The sequence below is a fragment of the Oculina patagonica genome, chromosome 2 (assembly GCF_052425735.1).
Source record: "Oculina patagonica isolate OP01 chromosome 2, crgOcupat, whole genome shotgun sequence".
Classification (NCBI taxonomy): Eukaryota; Metazoa; Cnidaria; class Anthozoa; order Scleractinia; family Oculinidae; genus Oculina; species Oculina patagonica.
Window position 1 is genome coordinate 27,952,460 of NC_135759.1, and position 21,758 is coordinate 27,974,217.

Sequence of the window (21,758 nt, forward strand, 5' to 3'; positions counted from 1 at the left end):
TCTCGCAACAGGTGACTCCCAGCAGTCCCAATCCTTTGCATTTAGAATCGGGAGATCCACACTATCGACTCTTCTCAGAGAAACCTGTGAAGCAATATGGCTTGCTCTCCAAGAGTATATAAAATCACCCTCAACCACAAGTGATTGGTCAAAAATTGCTGATGACTTCCAGGAAAGTTGGAACTTTCCGAACTGTATGGGCGCACTCGATGGGAAGCATGTCATGATGGACTGTCCTAACAACGCAGGATCCGCGTATTACAACTACAAAGGCTTTCACAGTATCGTTCTCCTAGCAATGTGCGACGCAAAATATTGCTTTACTTTTTTGGACATTGGAGGCTTCGGCAGCACAAATGATGCAAGCATCCTTTCAGGATCATTGTTTGGAGAGATGTTTGAAAACGGCCCCGATGAGCTAAACATCCCAAGACCTTCGTTGCACGGAGACAAAACCCTTCCCTATGTTGTTTTAGGTGACGACATCTTTCCTCTCAAACCATGGCTCATGAAACCATACCCTGGCAGAAACCTTACTGAGCGTCAAAGGGTCTTCAACTACAGACTTTCACGCGCTAGAAGGGCCATTGAGAATGCATTTGGTATATTGGTAGCGAAGTGGCAGATATTTAGAAGGTGTATTAGAGCAAATGTTGATCTGGTTACATTGATAGTACAAGCAACTGTCGCTTTGCACAACTACCTGCGTTTGACGGAGAATTCCCATTACATTCCAGCCGGGTTTGTTGATTGTGAGGACAACGAAGGAAATATCATTCCTGGTGATTGGAGAAAAGAGGTGAATGATGACAATGCTGGACTGAGACAGCTAGATCGAATTGCAGGAAATCGGTACACATTTGAGGCAGGAAGGGCACGAGATGACTTCAGGGCTTATTTTAACAGCCCAGCTGGAGAGGTTCCGTGGCAATGGCAACATGTAAACAACTGTGGAAGAGTTAGAAACACTTAAATTACAAAATGTATGTAAATGTTCATTCAGAGATCTGCTGTATTTTGTGTTAACAACGTGGTTGATAAAATTCGATGCAGACAATAATTAACACAGTTCTAGTTCAGTTGGACTGATCATTATATTTTTGTAACTGAAACATTTATAGTTAACTTTCCATTTTGGTATGTGTTAATTACATTTTGTGTAAACAACACAATTGATAAAACTATGTTGGTCTGGAAATTATAACTTTGACATCTAAAGTAAACAATAAGAAACACTTGGAGTTTAGAATAGCAAAGTATGTTATAGAATTGTTATCTAATGTCTGTTCATTCGCTGCAGTGAACAAGTTTGCTAGTCTAAATGTCAAATTTTCAATAAAAGGTTTGTTCATGTAAATGTTAGTCCATATTACTTGGTCATAACAATGTAGCCAGAATTTAATTGAGCCGCCTAGCACTGCATTAAGGTGGTTATAAGGGTTCCAGAACTTATACTTTGGTCGACATTAGTGGTAACTATAGCAACAGTATAACCTGTTTTACCCTCAGATAGCATTCAATACTAATAACTTAAAAATGAGCTTGGTGACTCCCATTTTTATCATTGAATTATGACCTTGGGCAAAGTTGAAAGACTCCTATCAGAGTGGTTTAGACCCACTTTAATCACATAACTCATTTTTCAGTTTTTAGAACTGAAAGCGAAAATAAAGGATGTGTTTTTACAGCTTATACAATTGCTATGGTGACCACTAATGTCAAGAATATGATAACAAGTCCTTTAGCAATGGTTTTGCATTTGTTTTGTACCATAACTGTAAAAGCAACTGCTGGAAAATACCACAAATTGTGGTTAGTTTACTACTGAGTGTTCTTCTTCTGACCTAAGTAAATTATGGAACCCATGACCACCAGATTAAAACCACTTTGTTCTCATTTCTTGTCTAGGGTTTAGTTTCAGAAGGTTGTTTGTTAAAGCACTTAAACTTAACACAACTTCAATATAACTGCTTCTCTTCAAAATGCTATGGTATGGTACTTTTCTGGGTCTTTCTGCCTTCTGGGCTCTCACATGAACTTTGGTGTATTAGTGTTTTAGAATTGGTGGAGATGGTGTCCCACATTTGGATTTTCCATGAGGAAAACTGATCTTTGCTGGCTAGAAAAAGGTTGCTGTTGCTGGTTATACTCTGTATCGTACAACAACTGCTCTATCTGCAGCCTGACAAAAGCTTTTGTGGGTGCAGACATCCTTTTGAAGCGTCGTGCCAAACTTTTGCAATACAATAAGTCCTCGTCCTCTTCGTCATCGCCTTCTCTTCTTTTTGGCGTCGACTCGGCGTTTATTACTTTATCAGCCAGTGTCGAGGCAGTTTTCAACAACGCCAAGTCCACATCCTCCTTTGTTGTTGATTTCCTTTTTAGTTTTCCAGGTTTTCTTAAACCTATAGTCTTTTGTTGTTTCTCTTTGTTGTTAGGATTGTTGTGATTCTCTTCAGAGGTCCCAGCCGTAAAAGATGAAGTACTCGCCCGACTTCCGTTGTCGCTGTTTGTTATTTCCTCTTCTACTTGCACAGACGAACGCTGTAGCTCGTCATCGACTGACTCCTGAAGCTTACTGTCGACGTCCCCGCGCTCTTCCTCGCTATCACTAGCATCCGGAATAGCTACATTGGTTACTGTTTCCGCGCGACTATTTATGTGAATATCCAGCCACTCCAAGTTGGCAAACTCGGCTGGTGCAGGGACGGCATTCCGTCCAGAACCCGATGGAATACTTTTTCGTTTTTTTAAGAACCTTCCGTAAGCGGTTCGTATGTTTTTGTATCGTCTCTCAGCCTCCGGAGGATCCATTCCAAATTTCTCTCCTATTGCTTTCCAACAATTTAATCTGACGTACTTATTTTTATAGTCTTTCGAAAACTTGTCGTAAAGGCATTGGTATTTCTGGACTTCTTCCATAAAAATTGGCTGGCTGAATTCCACCGAACTGGCGGCCATGTTGATTGTGAGGCCGTGCTGAGTTCTGGGTAATATTGATGCACCATGGGACAGTTTCGATCGCTTCGATCGTCTCCCTCTGCGGCAGTAGTTCTCATATAATCGCCGCGGTCTGCGACCGTCTGCGACCGATCGTCCGGATAGAACACGGGCGATCGAAGCGATCGCGATCGCCCCGATCGTCGCTGACGTCTGTGTAATGTTCTCATATGATCGCCCCGATCGCAAGCAAACTTTTTGAAGCGACAGAAGCGACAGAGACGATCGGGGCGATCATATGAGAACCAGCCTTTACCGATCTTTACCTTTGAACTTGTTATTAACACGTGTCATTTTATGTTAGACATCAAGCGCCTTCTTGGTCACAGTTTCGATGCGCCTACTGTGGTGGAAGACATGAAGTACTGGCCGTTTCAGGTGATAAGTGCATGAGAATTGTTTATTTAAAATCTTCAACTGGATTGATGTTGAAACGTGGTGATTCTGTGCATGGTGCTTTTGATTTAAGAAAAAAAGGGGGGTTATAGATCCTGGTTAGAAAGTTAGAACTTCGCCTTTAAACATGACGAGAGACTGATTGAAAGCATCATTATAATTATATAAGAAGTATTCCTTCAGATTTACAATATTTGAACTAACTTGCCTGAGACGCCAGAATAACATAAGATTTTCTCTTTTTGCGCGTCTTCGCCCTCACTCACCCTCCTCCAAATAGCCCCTGCTGTTACTCATACACAACAACGGAGACTTACTGAATGCAGCAATTGTAGTACATCATTTCTTCTTAAAGTCTAATTACAAAAAGGGTGTGGCGTATATATCTTCCTCACGTATAACCACCCTTGCTCCTTTTTGCTTTATAAATGCCCCTTTGGTGTTGCTTTACCTTTACGCTTTTTTTTAAAAAAATACTATTATTAAGATGTTAAACTTCATTTTATTTAAAGGTGATTTTATACGCCACGAACAAGTTTTATATGACTCATTATAACATAGCTAGCAGAGCCGCGCAATCAAATTCAGTATACGTAAGCGTGCTCAAAATCCCGATGGAGCACGCTGATGGCGTAATCGACTAGTGAAAATCTCACTGAGTAAAGCTCATACGCTGTGTTTTGCGAAAGCGATGACATATTATCTTCGGAATATGAAAAGTAAATCCTTTCAAGATTTTTCCAAGGATACGAACTACAAGGTAAGCTGTTTCTTATTACGAGACGGAAAGCGAAAGAGAAAATAAATTCGATTTTGCCGTCAAAGTAATTGTTTGTGTGCTTTTCTTCATTCAAACAACAACAACTAACGTGCGAGTCTCGAAGGACAAAAACCATTTTTTCACGGCCCTTACGTGGAAGAATGGGCCAACCATGAATGACAACAGCTCGATGGCACTAAAAACTAGCTGCCTGACGAAAGTCTTCGCGTTTTAAGCATTACACCAAAGCGATTACGGCTCTGTTGTGATTTTGCCGCTCGGGAAAAAATTACTTCATCGGGCGCTTCATTCAACTACCGTTTTCAAACATAAATGTTTATTTACATCAATTATAAATAAAATCGGACCACAAAAATACTTAAAACTAAGCATGGAACCGATTTTTTTTTACTCTTTTAACCCTTGGAATCTGTTCGGCTGTTCGAGGTTGCTTTGTTTTAATTTTCTTCCACTCGGGAGTAAATATTTTAATTTTAATTCAGCAAAAAACTAACCTCAGAATCAACAGCAGCATTTGCTGTTTTCGTCATTTCTTTCCTTCGCTCTGCCACCGTATAAACTTAGTCAATTTATCAGCCACTTGACATAAACTGCTCCAATCGTGTAAACTTGTACATGTGTAATTTATTGCTCGACCGCTAAGTTTTAATATGTTCTCACACTGTACACAATAAACACAGTTTTTTTTTCCCGCAGCCGGTTTTTAAAGGTCAAATGCAACGAAATTTGTTCAAATTTTATTTAAGATTCATTTTGACTTTAAATGAAAGGAAATACTGTGAATAATCATAATCTAAAGTTTTAAACGATTTGGTTAAAACATCGCTGAGATATTCGACGTAGAAGACAGCCCTTTATCTTCGCTTCACAAACGGAACGGTTCGCAAAAGCTTCGGAAAATTGTCGGAAATGGATCTTGTGACGTCACATGTGGCGAGCTTCGACGCGCGAAGATGCAGCGAAGTGCTGTTGTCTCTACCAGGTCTGCTGCACCTTTTGCGGCTTTTGGCATTTAAAATCCCGATTAAGCCGGATGACCATTCGAAATATCTTCTTAAAGACGAGGAGCGATGCAAGGAATGGTTGAAATCGACGAAAAAGAGAGGATGTTTATGCCAAATGCACGCTGGCTTTGCTCAGCAAATACATCATCCGACATGTTTTTCTCAGAAAGCTTTCAGCGGAATCTTGCACTTTGGTTCGAGTTCCAGGCCTAGAAACTTCGAATGAGACCTGGTGCCTCTCCTCTTATTACCAACTTGTAAAGAAAGCCGTTAATCCAGGACTAATGCGAAATCGTTTGCGACGAAATGCAGAATTCGAAGGTAAAGTCGCTAATAAACTTAACCCATTGTCTGGGAACCCCAAAGTTGTACTTTCTTGTATTATATTGAACTTAGATTCACACACTACTTTCTTAACCTGACCCTAGTCGCTTCATAAACTTCTACCAAAAATATAACTTAACTGTTTGCGTGAAATATTGCGAATCGCGAGGCTGGTATTAAAAATATATTTTTTATTACAGGAAGAGACTTTTGTTACAAACAAATCTTTTATGTTTATGTTTCTTTTAACTTAAAAATGATATTCCCTGTACTGCTTCGATCGTCTAAAAAGCTAAATCACACATGCAGTCATTAAAGGAAAATAATGCTTTTAATTTACAGTATTGTGTACAATGAAACACTCGTTTCAATGTTTGTTTATATTTGAAATTATTATGAATTAATGCTAAATATAACAAAGAAAATACCCCCGACTGAACATTGTTGGGGCCCAAGAAAAGGTTTATATTTTTCATGTTAACTACGTGTATATGATGAGTTTGTCCACTTGTAAAGGCCAATTTACCTGATTCATTTGTTGTTAAGGTCTGCATTAACCCCATTTCAGTCCAGTACAATTATGACTGTTGCATTGTATTGCATAGCACTCATTATAACCTGCAAATCAGGCTTCATTGTGGCCAATAAATTTGTATGTGCAACTGAATGGTAATTTAGTTTTAGTTCAAGCTATTTATGAGAGAAATCTTCATAATGTTGTCTGCCCCAAATCTGTTGACCTTTTACAAATTCCTCAGTAACAGCTTTAGGCATATATTCCCTTTCGAAATCTATATGGGTATTTCTGGTGCCCAAGACCCTCTCCCCGCTTGCTGGGGTACTCCCATACTCCCATAGACTTTCCAAAAGTCGTTCGCTTCTCGTTTCCGGTTTGGTGGTAGTAGATCCCAGTGTGGAGCTCTCAAGCTTCGCACTCTGTGTGCTCAACTTGTAAGCAAGCCTAATACTCCCATGTATGAGCTTGATAGGAAAATGCACGTGTGCTGCTGTGTGTTTTTCAAGCAGATGAGTTTAAGATGAAATAGTGATACAATAGTTTGGGGTAGGGAAGGGATTTTCAGTGTATAGTCTAGCATACTATGATAGGGTACTGCAAAATAAGCTGAAAATGGTCTGGGATAGGGTACGGTTACAGAGGTCCAGCAGCACACCCCTACTCAAAAATATAAAGAGTACCCCCCCCCCCCTTTCCTCGAGGCAAAAGAGTATTGTTTTTAGCCATTCTGAAATTGGGTATTATTAAGATTATCAATTTCTTTGTAAACTTGGAAATAGGTTTTTGAAGCACCTACTGTTTGTATTCATACTGTTGGTATTCATCGCTTGGTCTGAGATAAAGTGATAAATTACAAGCAGTGCATGCAGAGGCTATAATGTCTCCTTAGGGGGTCTTGAAAAATCACGGCACTTAGTTTGATTGTCATCTAGCTGCTTATCATTTAGCTCGTTTTTGAGCTATAAGCACTTAAAGTGAAAATTAAGGGTAATTTTGGACAGATTTTACTGTTGCTATGGTTACCAGTGACAAACTTAAAATGACCACAACTTGTTCGGCAATGATGGTACATTTGTTTGATAAAATAATTGCAGCATTAACTGACAAACAATTAGTACTGACCTATCATAGTAATAGGCTGGAAAGTACCGGTACTGGAAACTGTTATCAGCTTCTTACACATGCATTCAGTGACCTTGCATAGCCATTTCTCTGCATCCACTTAAAAGTGACCGATACTGGTGTTGGTTTCATGCAAATGAGCGCACAAAATCAGAAGGTCATGCTAGTGGGCTGTGATTGCTTGATTTGGATCTGTGTTGTTTGTTCATGTTTACCATGTCCAAAGATGGATGTTGACAAAAGGGCTATGCATTGATGTCCGACCCCATCCAACCATAACAAAAGAACATATTACCCATTAGAAGTACCAATAAATGTACAAAACAAAGAAGCTGACATTAAATGACATCCTGCATGAACAAGTGTATATAAAAATAAATAAACCTTTATTTAGACATGAAGAGGATTAAAGCTAGAAGCTTGTGGGGCAGTGTATTCCTAATTGAAATGGAATTTGGAAGTGTTGATTTTTGTGGAGGGGAAAAACTGGAGAACCCAGAGAAGAACCCTGGGAGCAAGGCCGAGAACGAACAACAAACTCAACCCACATATGATGCCAAATCAGGGAATCGAACTTGGGTCAATTGGTGGGAGGCAAGGACTCTCACCTGACTGTGCCATCCTTGCTTCCTAGCATATTTTATAATAATGGAGCATTGACAAAATCTCATGATTGTACATACAAGGATGTGTAAGCAAGGACATTGAAACACAAAACTAGGTGTAAATTTTTCCCTGCTACATGCCCCAGTAGCTGAGGTCCTGTGTCAGCACACAAGTTAGATCTTATAACCTGGGTCTTAAGAAATGCAAGTTGCCATAAATTACTGTTGAAATTGTTATCTTCGACCTACACCCCATCTACTTAAGACAATTCCCTTTTCAGAGAATTATCAGTAAAATCAACTGAGAAATATAAGGGCCAGATTACATAGATGAATTAGTTAAAGGATAAAATAATCACCAATGGCCCTTGGCTGAGGGAAATTAGTTTAAAGCTTCTAAAGGTTTTATTGATTCTTCAAGCTGTGTCATTTTAGAGAACACACTAAGCTCGGGCAATGCTACAAACAGTGTACAAATAATTCCACATTGCAATCCTTTTGAACAAAAGCAAGACAATACTTCAACTTAAGATTCAACTATTTATTTATTTATTTATTTCAAATTCTTTGAAAGCCGTTTCCATTATATTTATTAGGCTCACCAATATATCTGGCCATATTCCTTCGTTGTTGGTGCATGTAGATGTTGCCTGATTTAGACGCCATCTTGTTCACTCGCAGAGTCGGAATTAATCACTCGAGAAATCGATTTATTCTTTGCCAGATGCCGTTAGTTCGAACTGATAAGGCTGTATTTAGACTTTTCGAAGGCTTGAATCAAAGTCTTCATCGGTTTCAACTAACGGCTGTTCCAGAAACTCTGGAAATCCATCGAACAAACCCAAGGATTTGCAAGGATCGCTCATAACACGTGAAAACTTGCTCGCCACACCTGACGTCACAAATACCTCTATTCGATTCCATTCCACGCGCGGCCATTTTTGGTTCGTTTTCGTGAAGTCTTCGGAAATCGTCGGATTTTCATCTCCTAAGCGCCACAATTCGCACAAAAACCATTTCTGAGAGTTTATTATCATTAGTACCTTCATAAACGACAGGTTTGCGGACAAAAGAAAAAATTCCCAATTTCGGTGCATTTGACCTTTAAGCACAATTTCACCGGCAATGTTATAAAACAATTGGTTCATGCTTTTAGCTGTGCTTCATCGAGTTATGGAGCACTTGGGAAGTTTGGAGAGCACTCAAGAAGCTTCTTTCGTGCTCTCCAAACTTTCCGCGTGCTCCATTTAACAAATAGATTTCATTTTGCCGTGCGTCTGTTCAGTAATAGATCACAGATGACGTCAAAATGTGGTATGAACAGAGAAGTGGCCCACGAGGCGCTAGCCGAGTGGGTCACTGATGTTCATACCACATTTTGACGTCTTCTGTGATCTATTACTAAACAGACGCACGGCAAAATGAAATCTATTTGTTTTATATAATAACAAAAGACTTCAGCGCACTTCAGTGTGAGCAATGCTGCCGTACCGATGAGCTAAGTTGTTTTGATTTCACTATTAAGTTTTCGTTAACACGAAGCATTGTTAATCCGATTGAATAAACAGGAAAATGAAAATTGAAAGTCAATGAAGAAACTAACCTTTATTCCGATTTGGAATGTTGTTCAAATCTGTAAGCATTAACCGAAGAGTTCAACCGCATATTCGTTTGTTTCCCGTGGCGTCGTCCAACTGTACAACACCGGTCAAACTTTCATACAGATTTCGGATAATTTCTCGAATAATTCACTGTCTTCTTCAAGCTTGTTTCGCCCAGTTAAATGCTTCGAAAGGTGAACGATGCTTGGCGTATTGTTTCTCACTGAAGATTTGTAATTAAGCTGAACTTTTTTGCTTTGTAGTGGTCTGTAGTGGCCCCGAAAATTTGAAAAACTTTGCCGACAACTCTGATTTGGACTATGAACTCTGATCACGATCACGCGCGCAAGTCACACCACCGCGTGACGTCATCCATGTGTCTGTACTCTGATAGATCATAAGTAAGAACCAATCAAAATGCGTGTAGAATTCAGGTTATTATATAAAACTCGATGGAGCACGCTAAAGCATGAACCAATTGTTAAATGTTTCCTTTCTGTGTTACATATGTTTCGTTAACTCTATTTTACGTTATAAAGGTTATAGATGACTCGGGAAGACCAAAATTTCAAGTGCAATTTAAAGGAGAAACGAAATGGTTCTTTCCTGAAGAGGTAAACTTGATGCTTTGTCAGTCACTCAGTCAGTCAGTCAGTCAGTCAGTCTGTCAGTCAGTCAGTCAGTCAGTCAGTCAGTCAGTCAGTCAGTCAGTCAGTCAGCCAGCCAGTCAGTCAGTCAGTCAGTCAGTCAGTCAGTCAGTCAGTCAGTCAGTCAGTCAGCCAGCCAGCCAGCCAGCCAGCCAGCCAGCCAGCCAGCCAGTCAGTCAGTCAGTCAGTCAGTCAGTCAGCCAGCCAGTCAGCCAGTCAGCCAGTCAGCCAGTCAGCCAGTCAGCCAGTCAGCCAATCAGCCAGTCAGCCAGTCAGCCAGTCAGCCAGTCAGCCAGCCAGCCAGCCAGCCAACCAGTCAGTCAGTCAGAGCGTTGGTCAATGGTCAATGCGTTGGTCAATGCAAAGGATGGGCTCATATTAGTCATATTTGTCTCAAATTTGAAAATAACACTATTTTGCATTATTTTATTCGAGAGGATCAAAATTCCATACGATGACATACTTTGTTTTCATTAGTTCTAATTAATGGAAATAATGACGGCAGAAGCAAGGGTATTTTATGCCTTTACGAGTTGAATTTTATGCCTTTGACTAGCTGAATTCCCGTCAATCGACTTTTACAGGTTACCGCCATTATTTTAAAGAAGATGAAAGAGATGGCAGAGTCGTATCTCGGTACAGATGTTACTAGTGCTGTCATTACCGTCCCTGCTTTTTACAATGACTCGCAACGCCAAGCTATGAGACACGCAGGTACGTTTGCTATTTTTCTATATAGATTTTTTTTAGTTGAAACTAGTAATATCTATAGTCATATTAGTAATAATAATATTTGTAATATTAGTAATATTTAATAGATAACGTAGTAGCAAAGCTAAAGTCGTATCTTGTACTGCCATAGTTCAGGCCCCAGTTGTTTGAAGGATGGATAGCGTTATCCACCGGATAAGTCACTATCCGGTGGATACCGTAATATGTTCTTTTTTAACGCTTATCAACTGGATGGTGACTTATCCGGTGGATAGTGTTAGCCACCCTTTGAATAACTGGGGCAATTAAGGTTAATTTAAATAGGAGGCGAGCATTTTAACATGACAACACGAGCCGCACTGGTAGGCGCGGTGGCTTAATGGTTAGCACGCTGGATTCCGGATCGAGCGGTCCGGGTTCGATCCTGGCCGGGGTCACTGTATTCTGTTTTTAGGCAAGACACTTTACTCTCATAGTTCCTATCTCCACCCAGGTGCATAAATGGGTACCGGCGAACTACTGCTGGGAGTAACCCTGCGACCGACTAACATCTTATAGAAACACTCCTAGTCGCTTCATGCTACAGAAACCGGCTCCGACCTGTATGGGCCACTAGGTTCGACGCAGACTTTAACATTACGAACAGCACTGATAAAACTTACATTCCATCCTATCAAATACTACGCACGCTATTCATTCTGTGTCATAAATGATGCTGAAAGTCGCCCCAGTTTTGTTTTTTGACTTCCTTTGAACGGCATATGAATATTGTCATGTTTGAAAATCGAGCGTTAGTTCGTTAGTTCTGAATGTTTGGGTAATAGTCGATGACTAGACTTAATAAAATGCGATCCGTTCAATTAATTTAGCAGGGTTCCCATTACGAGTGGTAAATCGAATGAAGGGAAACTAAATTGATAGAAGAACATGAAGTTATAAGATTCAGCTGACTGGGATCTGTCGCGTTCTTTCAGTAACTGCAATAAAGTGATCGCTTCCGCTTAACTGGGGTGGTTTCTGCTGGTACTGAGCTGTTTCTACCACGAGAAGTACTTTAGTAAGCCTTCCTAATTCTTTAGAAAGCAACTTCTACTGTTTCGACCATTGTATACGCAGCAATCAAGTAAACTGGCGTGGGAGGCGCGGTGGCCTAATGGTTAGTGCGCCGGACTCCGGATCGAGCGGTTTGGGTTTTAGACCTGGCTGGGGCACTGCGTTGTGTTCATAGGCAAGACACTTTTACTCTCATAGTGCCTTTCTCCACCCAGGTGTAATAATCAGTTCCGGCAAATTTACTGCTGGGGTTAACCCTGCGATGGACTAGCATCCCATCCGGGGGGGGGGGGGGGGTAAAAATACTCCTACCTGCTTAATGCTACAGAAACCAGGATAGGCTCCGGCCTCATGCCGAGCCACTTGGTTTGACAGCACGCTTAACCCTTTACCACGCCGTATGCAAGCGCGCACTTCTGTTTGTTGTTCCTGTGTTTTCAATCGTTATTTTGTAGTTCTTGATATTCACCTCTGAAAAGTATACTAAAACAATTATTCGACTCAGGCTCAGTGAATCTCGGCGAATATTCACTTCGCCTTCGGCCAATAATTGTTAAATATTAATACTATACATTGAAATAACTTGTTTTACTGTGCTTTGACTAATGCGATTTCAGCTTTTCTGGACTTAAACTACATTCGAAGCGACTGAAATGCGACGTATTAAGTTGGGCCTCGCAGAAAAAATATATCTTATCTGTAGTTCTGGAATCAAGGTACATAATCTTGTTTTCCTACAGGCATAATTGCTGGCCTCAATGTCTTGAACATCATGAATGAACCAACCGCTGCTGCAGTCGCCTTTGGACTCGAAAGATCAAGAAAATCCGATGGGGCTGAAAGCAACGTTCTCGTCTTTGATCTCGGTGGTGGTACTTTTGACGTTTCCATTCTTCAGACAGAGGAAGGAATCTATGAAGACAAGTCCACCTCTGGAGACACGCATTCCCGGGGGGGGTACTCCCTATAATGGCCTATACGGGGAGGCTCCGCCCGAAAGGGGTACCTTTTTCAGGCTTCAGGTATATAAAAGGGTAGGGATTTCACGAGGTTAAGTATACGGAAGGGTATGGAAATCTGTCATTTGGCTATTTAAAAGGGCCTTTAATTAAAATATTTCGAACGGACGCAATTTACGGTTGTATTATTTTAATTTATTAAGCGCTACATAAAAATGACAAGAAAACGTCCTATTTCAAGTCCACGCCATGTCTCTTAGGTATATGAAAGGGGTACCTTTTTTCAGTTAAAGGTATACGAAAGGGGTACAATTTCTGTGAAAAATGGTATATAAAAGGGTAAGGGGTTAGAACTTGGGGCGGAGCCTCCCCGTATAAAACTTTTTTGAGTAGCCCCCCCCGGGCACGCATTTAGGTGGAAGAGACTTTGACGTACGAGTGGCAGAATACTTAAGAAAGGAAATGTTAAAGAAGGAACGCCAAAAAGAAATCTCTATCAAAGAACCAGCATATCATCGATTAAGAATTGCAGCTGAACAGGCCAAGCGTATCCTCTCTCTTTGAATGATCAATCTGATGTTTCTGCTAAAGCTCTCTTGGAAAGTTTCGACTTGGAGACATCTATCACACGCGCAAGGTTTGTTTAATTGTTTTTGGAACACAGAAAATAATTTTTGATATTTTCAGATACAAAAAGTGAAGACTGCAAAAGGGATGTTTTGGATGCATTGGCAGCCTTTCTTTCTAATTTAGATGTTTCATTCAAGGAACTCATACTCAAACTTGGATTTTAAAATTATCTTCAAATAATAATTATAGGATAAATAAAGTATTTAAATGACCAGGGTTATCAGGGAGAATGGACTAAGTTTCGTTCTTGATCGTCTCTTTGAACTCTTAGAGCTCTAATAAAAATACTTTTACGTAAGACTGGTTTTAAATGAAGATCCAAACTTTTGATAGACAAGCATATGACATTTAAAGGTAAATACTTAATAGGCAACTCTTTTCACAAGAGGCGTTAAAAATCATTAGAGCAGGGTATTAGTAGCGGGCTTTGAAGACCTCTGTAAAGCGTCACCTACTCTATCTCCAACACATCGAACGTTTTTTTTTTTATTATTATTATTATTATTATTTAACAGATTTGAAGATTTAAATGGTGACTTATTTAGAAGCACTTTAGAGCCAGTTGAGAAAGCGCTGAGGGATTCGAAGTTCTCAAAGCAACAGATTAATGAGATACTGTTGATTGGTGGGTCTACTCACATCCCAAAGATCCAAAAGCTGCTGATTGACGTTTTTGATGGCAAGCAACTGAACAAAAGACTCAATCCAGAAGAAGCTGTGGTGTGTGGAGCTGCTGTTAATGCTGCCATATTAGGCAAGGAAGGAAGTGCTACCATCCAAGACCTCCTTCTGTTGGACGTCGCTCCACTGTCGATAGGAATTGAAACGGCCAGAGGAGTGATGACGTCATTAATCACGCGCAATTCTACTATACCAACAAAACAAACTCAAAAGTTTACCACTTACGCTGACAACCAGCCCGGTATTAAAATCAAGGTAAGTTCCTATTATTAACAAACACATATGTTACTTGCAGAACTTGCGATTACAATATTTGAAAATCCAGGTATGTTGTTGTTGTTGCTGTTGTTCGAAGTTATACCTTTTTCTTCAAAAGCGACTTTTATCAAAGGAATAAATTCTCCGTTTCTGAGTCTTCATTTAGTTCTTAGTAACCCAACAGGAGGTCTGTAGGGGAGAATCTCGACCGAGGTCGCAATTACAGAACAGTACAGACTGAACTACTACATGGCCAAAGAAAAAACTCCAATTCGCTTAATGTTTGACGCCTCGTGGTCGCTGACATTTTGTTTGTGAGCAGATATGAAAAATTTGGCCAAAGCGAGGTCGAGCTCACTGGCAAGAACCTTTTCCATTTCTTTTTTTCTCGTCAAGATTTTTTGGCTCCTCTTTTTAATATTTTTAAAGACAAACATATCAACATTTTTTTCTGCAACTTTCTCACAGTGTTCTCGTGGAAAATGTTACAACTAGACCGATCTAGATACCGGTCTAGATGGAAAAACTAGCAATAAGGACCGCGACCAGTATCGATTTCTGTCAATCAAATTCTTTAATTCTGTAGTTCCTACTCCTTGTGAGAAACGGCCAGATCAGAGACATAGATAACTCTAGCCTGTGGGTCGAGTTCTCTCAGCCATTCTACGAAGCGAAATAACGTGCTATCCCTGAATTGCTGCAGGATAAAATGCAAGGAAGCGAGGTTACGACAACATTTTTCAATTTTATTCGCGCAATGCTCATCGCTATATTACATCTATTTTTATTTACTCACTAGAAGATGGTTTTCCATGTTCTATATGAAAATATTGCACGTTTGAGGTCTAGAAAAGCTGGGCGTTCAGCTGCTTTTCTAGACCTCAAAAGTGTCATTAGTGCAAAAGACCTCATTAGTGCAAAAGTACACTAGTCGGTTTAGAATATAGCATAAAAAAACGAGAACATTACTAACACAACTCGCCCCCACTTATTTACGGCAGTTACAAATGCACGCACCATCGGTAAAGTAAAAGTTTGGTTTATTCTTTTTTTAGGTGACTTCTTTCTAAATAAGCGAAGACACTATTTCATTCGCATTTCCAATTCCGAAGACTTTCTCCGACTAAGTGCGGCTTTGCTAAATAATTTCCAATTGATTTCGCGTGGTTCACGGCAAAATGGTGGCGCCGGTACACAATTCCAAAGAAGAGCAATAAACTTCAACGATTCTCTCTCCATTTGTCGCCTTCTTTGGCCCTGTCTCATTTCCATTTAGGAAAGTAGCTCATTTAAACAACAAAACAAGAGAATAGAGGCGAAGTCGTTCAGCGAAATTCGACAAACAATTGGCACATCCGGGGTAGCGGGCTTCTATAGTTTTTAACTATGTTCTACAAAAAATCATAGTTCACCACTAAATTTTCTCTGAGTCCTGACGCGATAGAATTCGTCCGCGGAGGACACTGTCAGCCCTTATCACATACGGGGCAAAATTACTAAATGCTGATTGGCTGAGACAGAGGGCATTTTCTCTTAATCACGAGGGCACTTTTGGTAATCAAGAGGGCATGATTACTTGATACTGATTGGCTGAGCCAGGATTTAAAAAGAGGGAGTCCAAACTTTTTATAAGGCCTGACTTTGTCCCCATAGTAGAGCCTGCAGTTATGAGTGCAAAGGTATTTCAAGATTTCCAAATTTGCTTAAAAAACCTCTGTACACAGTTATTCATATTTATTTTTTCTGAAAAGTGGCCGTCCATAGGACTCCCACCTGGCTAAAAGCCCGGGCTGAGCGCGCGGCGTCAGCACTCAGTTGGTTTGCCGCCTGAAACGAGTTTTGAAAAAAGTTCAGAAACGCAGCGTTTCTGAGTTTGATATAAATCAAACGTTTTTTTTTTAATGAATTTGCCAACCCTTCTTACAACACTGCCGATGAGTGAGGCTAAATACAGTTCATTACAACACACTATACTTATTATACAAATGTTATACAACACAGCTACAGTTACCTTACTTAAATAACAATACTAAAATCGCTACTTGCATCATTTACGACACGACTACAATTACATCTCCAATCATTTCCACTTCTATACGATTTCGTTTTGTGCTGCTGATAATAATACAATCAACACAGGATTAAATAACTTACAATGTCCATTACTTACAATTAATATGACTTAATTTATATACTTTGTTTTAAAGAATAACTATTTGGCTACACAGGAGTTACATTAAGAAATTTAGAAACTCTCAGTATATTTTTTCCATTTTTGATTTATATTTTGGCTGTCTTCCTGATTTTTTGATTTCATTGCATATAATTCCAGTTGATATGTATAATCAACAATTTCAATGAATCCTCGAAGAGATGGACGGTTGTTGTTCTTCCGGCATTCATAAATGTGATGTTTAGCTAGAATTAAAAGATGATTAAGTAGTAAGAAATCTTCTTTTCTTTTCCAAACTCCAAAGAACTTATCTATATCAGAAAGTTCCTCCAAAACAATGTTTGTATTTCTGCAGTCAATAAAGTCCAGCCAAAAAACACTGGTAAACGAACATGTGATAAGTAAATGTTCGAGGGACTCGCTCTCTAATCCACAAAATGTGCATAATGGTGAGGCAATCAAACCAATTTTGTGAAGAAATGAGTTGGTTGTTAAGTATCTGTTTAAGATTTTGTACTGAAGTTCTCTCGACTACTGTGTCTATGAGTACCTTAGAGGGTAGACTGTAAATTTTTCCGCCATTCCAAGCACGCACTAGAATACTGCTCCGAATATTTCATTTGCGCTGTTGGAGGGGTTTCATACTTGGATCGAACTTCACGATAAACGTTTTTTTGAAACAACCTTGTTAATCAACACTTCTTTATTATTCAAACGCAATTTAATGTGATCATTTAGAACAAATGCTTTATTGCACTTGTGCCCACAGGCGGTTAAGGAATTTCGCCATTGTATTGGCAGCGCATCAATGACTTGCATCAGAGAAAACACTTCTACCGGTGTGAAAATATAAATCAAACGTGAAAGAATCAAACGTGAATTGAAAGAAAATCGGCATGCAGGAATGAGTGGTACCTTGGTGGAATAGAAAGAGGACTTTTCAATCCAAATTCGTTTTTCACAGGCCGAAAACGCTTTTAGTCTGTACGGCTGGCGTTGCACAAAGAATAGAAATTCATGGTGGCCGAGGCTTAACGATAATTTCTTCGTTTTACTTCGCTCCACGTCACCTTATTAGAAACAGAGGCCACTTTATCCGCCCGGAAATGGCATAAATTTTTGTTGGTACTAACTGTTTTCGCTGTGGAAAGAAGAATGTCGGGTTCAAGAAGGGATATTGAAGCTCGTTCGGACAACTAGTTGGTACGGGTTCCATGATGCAGTATTTCGAATTTTCACGCGGCCGAAGCAAGCCTCGCAAAACAAAGGTGAATAAAATAAAACTGTTTTCATCATGTTATCTGTGAAGGAGCTATTATCTGTGAATTGCACATGCTAAGTTATGTTTACTATTACTGCAGGCTTTCCTCTTTCTGGACTTAGTTTTATTTGTTTATGTGGTCATTTTGCTACAAGCAAATATTCTTGCCAACCGGTTACTCGACGGCGAGGCCTTCAAAAGTTTTTCTTTCTTCAAAATTTTGACCTTTATGTTATAAACAAGTAATCGTAATGTGCCCTCGTGCAATTAAAGACTTATTTCACTTGCATTTCAAAGTTTTCCAAATTTTCCAAAACTTTGAAAATGCACGTGAAATAAATCCTTAATTGCCCTCGGGCCCATGCGATTACATATACATAGTGCCCGTCTGAGGAAAATACCCGGGTGGATATATAGTACTCGTCCGTGAAAAGTTTTTGTAACGAAGCGGTCCTGCAGACAGCGACCCCACTTAATTCACTGCGTTTAGTTGGTTTTGTCTAGTTTTGTTTCGTTCGTGATTTCGGCTTTCAGTTAAGCATTTTATTCTAAAAAGTGAAAAAAATTCAAGATGCTCGTTTTTGAATGAGCGCGCGGAATAAAATTTAGTGGTGAACAATAAAAACGATAGGGTGTTTTTTGTTTCGGAACTGTCGGTCTGATAGTTGCCCCTAGTTGGAAATTTCATGTTCTTAAAACTAGCATATTAGCCCTCGAAGCTTCGCTTTGTTTTAAGAACATCAAATTTCCGCGGGGCAACTATCGATCGTTAGCATAACCACACTGACCTACTATTGGTAATCGCGCAATCTGATTGGCTACACAGGTGCCTACTATTGATCCGTAGAAGGCTCTCGGAGCGCGTTCTTAGTCTTCGCTGAATTTTTTCAATCAAAACATTCAATAAATCAACTCTAGCTATATTTTGTGTTTAATAGATCGGTCAGTGGGTTATGCTAACACAATTAGACGGCTCGCTCTCGGTTCCTACCGGCTTTTGATAGTTGGCTCGGGGCTTCGCCCCTCGCCAACTATCAGCCGGTAGAAACCTCGAGCTTGCCGTCTAATTGTTAAATAGAAGGCACCTGTGTAGCCAATCAGATCCCGCGTTTTGTCAATAGACGGCAGCTGGGTTATGCTAACAACCGATAGTTCCGTGACAAACACTCTATACTTTAAATAATGCCCACTAGAATTCCATTGCGTGTACACAGCGGCTACATTCTAACCCTGATAAAGAATAGCTTTTGCTATAGTAAAAGATACGCGTGAGCTTCCCAGCTATTTTATGAATACTCCCATAGGCGAAGGCGCGTTTATTTACTAAAAAATAAGGTATATCTCGTCCTCCATGTATGTAACATTTACCACTTGATATATTACTAGAATTTTGTTTCCCAACCACGCGCGTTCTTATTATCAACTTGGAGGTCACATGCCATCTAACAATAAAAATTTTTCCCGCCAAAAGTCAACCTCGTTCCCAGAGAGAGAACCTGGGAACGAAGTTGGCCAAAAGTGTCTGAGCGGGAACATTGCAAAATCAATGAAGACAGAGGATAACAGTGCACTGTTACACGCAAATGTTGACCGACGACCGCTGTCGCAAGTGAATCTTGTAATGTCTTCGTTGAGCTACGTAACAAATCACTTATGACTGGTTCTTCGGTTCTTCGGGAAACTAGTTAATTTTGTTTCCCTTGAATCTCAATGTTCCCCGTCGAGGTGGCAAACAAAATTAGCTGTTTTCCTTTATTTTTGGGTTAAGGTCTACCAGGGCGAAAGAAGTAGGACTAAAGACAACCTTCTCCTTGGCTGCTTCAATCTCGAGGGCATCGCACCGGCTCCGCGTGGTGTGCCTCAGATCGAGGCAACTTTTGACGTGGATACAGATGGTATTTTCAGCGTGTCAGCAGTCGATATGGCGAGTTCTGCGATGAAGAGCATACAGGTCATACCAGACAAGGGAGGATTGTCCATGGAGGATGTTGATCGATTAGCTAAGGAAATAGCACAATACAAACTTTAGGTATGGAAAGGACTAAGCCTGTGTGAAAATGCGTTGAGTTACCGGTATTAGTTTGTCTGTAGTAAAGTTTCAATGTAAAACGTTTCAGAATATACTACTTCTGATTTCAATAGATGCTGTATCACAAAACAGTCGTCAGGGAGCGGCGAGGTAGATATTTTCCTTTAGTCAGCGATCGACACCGGAGACGAACTACTGTCTTGGTTTATATAACAACCATCGCAATATATAGCACGCTTTTATTTTAAAACAGTTATGTAACCTTAAAGATTAAGTGCGTTTTTTAATGTTAAGAAATCGTGTAAAAGGTGCATAACAACTTCAGCTGGTCAATAAAATTATGTTTAATGTATATCCGCCTCACCTGCAAGTTCGGTACATTTTGAAGACAAATAAATAAACGTGAGTGTTGTTGTTTTTGTTGCCAAAGAGTTCACTACAGTAGAACCCCGGTAACTCGAACTCGGATAACTCGAACACCCGCTAGCTCGAACTAACTTCCACTTCCCGTGGATTTGACCCCACTTTTTTACTTGGTTAACTCGAACTCGGAAAACTCGGAAACCCCGCTAACTCGAACTAAATGTCGTTCCCCTTGATCAACATTTGGGTCAAATTTACCCCGATAACTCGAATTCCGGTTCTTGCAACTCGCCACGGATGCCCATTGATTAAAGCAACGAACAGATCACGTATTTGACAGCAATTTTTCACTCTTATCATTACAATTTTTGATTATGTTATTAGAGTTTCTGACAAGATAAGTTTAATTTGCACTGTACTGCATACTGGAATACTGAAAAAATCAGTAAAATCGACCTCGAAAAAAAAATCAGTAAAATCGACTTCGAAAACTCGAAACCCGCCACAGTCAACTCTCGCCTTGCGGACACCCCGCTATTGCGGACACTCGCTATTACGGACAAAATAGGTTTGACTGGAAATGACTCCCGTTATTACGGACTCTCGCTATAACGGACACTAAACGACGCCCCGAGCGTGTCCGCTATAACGAGAGTTGACTGTAACTCGAAATGTGTTTCGTTTCCCTTCAGAATTTGAGTTACCGGGGTTTTACTGTATAAATAATTTGTCTTGCATATGTTATGCAGTACTGTACAATAGCTTAATTTCACCACTGAGCAGATTTTTAAAGTGAAAAATATGTTTGCACAAGTTTGTTATTCTGCTTTGTTTTTCTGGTACTTTTTGCCTAACTCTCGTCGCAGTGTGTTTCACATTTTTACAATAAATGGCAGAATTCTCGCGCGCTCATTGGTCGTCAGCTATGGTCGTTGAGAGTATGGACCATGAATATTACGTAGCTTGCCAGGCTACGCCATTTTGAAGGTTATGCGTCTTTCTAACAAACGTACACTGGAAATTAGGGCTAAATATTAGGTCAAATAACTGACGAACTCGACGGTGTCAAGCTAGCATAAAAAAGTGAAACCTTTCAAACATCCCGTGTGAACCCTTTTACGCGTCTTGTTTGGCTGAAACAATATTTTAACCAAGGAGACCTAGCACTTAATTCTGTTTCTTGCTTACGATTTTAGTGACATTTTGTAAAAGAGCCCGGAAGAGACGAATAGTGACAATCAAAAGACGTTTCTGTTAGTTACTGTAAAATTTTCGTACAGATGGAAATTATACCGTTAAATTTAAAGAAAATATTTCTTTCTTGCGTCCAATTTTTCAATAAGCGCCGCATTTGAGGCGGGAAAAATATAATAAGCGTCGCGGCGCTTATACGAGTAAATACGGTACATTTTCCGTATGATTTTTGAAAGCCATGCAACACAATCCAGCGTAAAGGGGTTATCCTGGCGTTGTTCCGGCGGTTGTGAGTCACTGAGCTTCATTAAGAATTTTTGTTTCAGAATACCTGTTTTGCATAAACGTCTTGCCAGTCGCTATTTGGGAATTTCCACGTCTTCTGCATTAACTTTTCCGTCTCAAATATCAGGTTTAGCCAAAGACTTAACCATAAAATGCTTTCGTTG

The 21,758-nt window shown here is 40.0% G+C and overlaps 2 protein-coding genes across 2 annotated transcripts; one reads left to right on the forward strand and one right to left on the reverse strand.

Moving 5' to 3' along the window:
* Positions 1-1,901: 1,901 nt before the first annotated feature.
* On the reverse strand, positions 1,902-2,961 carry LOC144642263 (uncharacterized). Its single transcript, XM_078501241.1, has one exon. The coding sequence runs from the start codon at positions 2,959-2,961 to the stop codon at positions 2,056-2,058; it is 906 nt and encodes a 301-aa protein (XP_078357367.1). The 3' UTR covers positions 1,902-2,055.
* A 1,108-nt stretch (positions 2,962-4,069) lies between these two features.
* Positions 4,070-20,357, forward strand: LOC144643910 (heat shock cognate 71 kDa protein-like). Its single transcript, XM_078503302.1, is given in 8 exon segments — positions 4,070-4,156; positions 9,890-9,964; positions 10,582-10,711; positions 12,502-12,718; positions 13,143-13,269; positions 13,272-13,357; positions 13,866-14,286; positions 19,492-20,357. Coding segments are annotated over 8 exon segments (1,386 nt in total). The 5' UTR covers positions 4,070-4,087; the 3' UTR covers positions 19,753-20,357.
* The last annotated feature ends 1,401 nt before the right edge of the window (positions 20,358-21,758 follow it).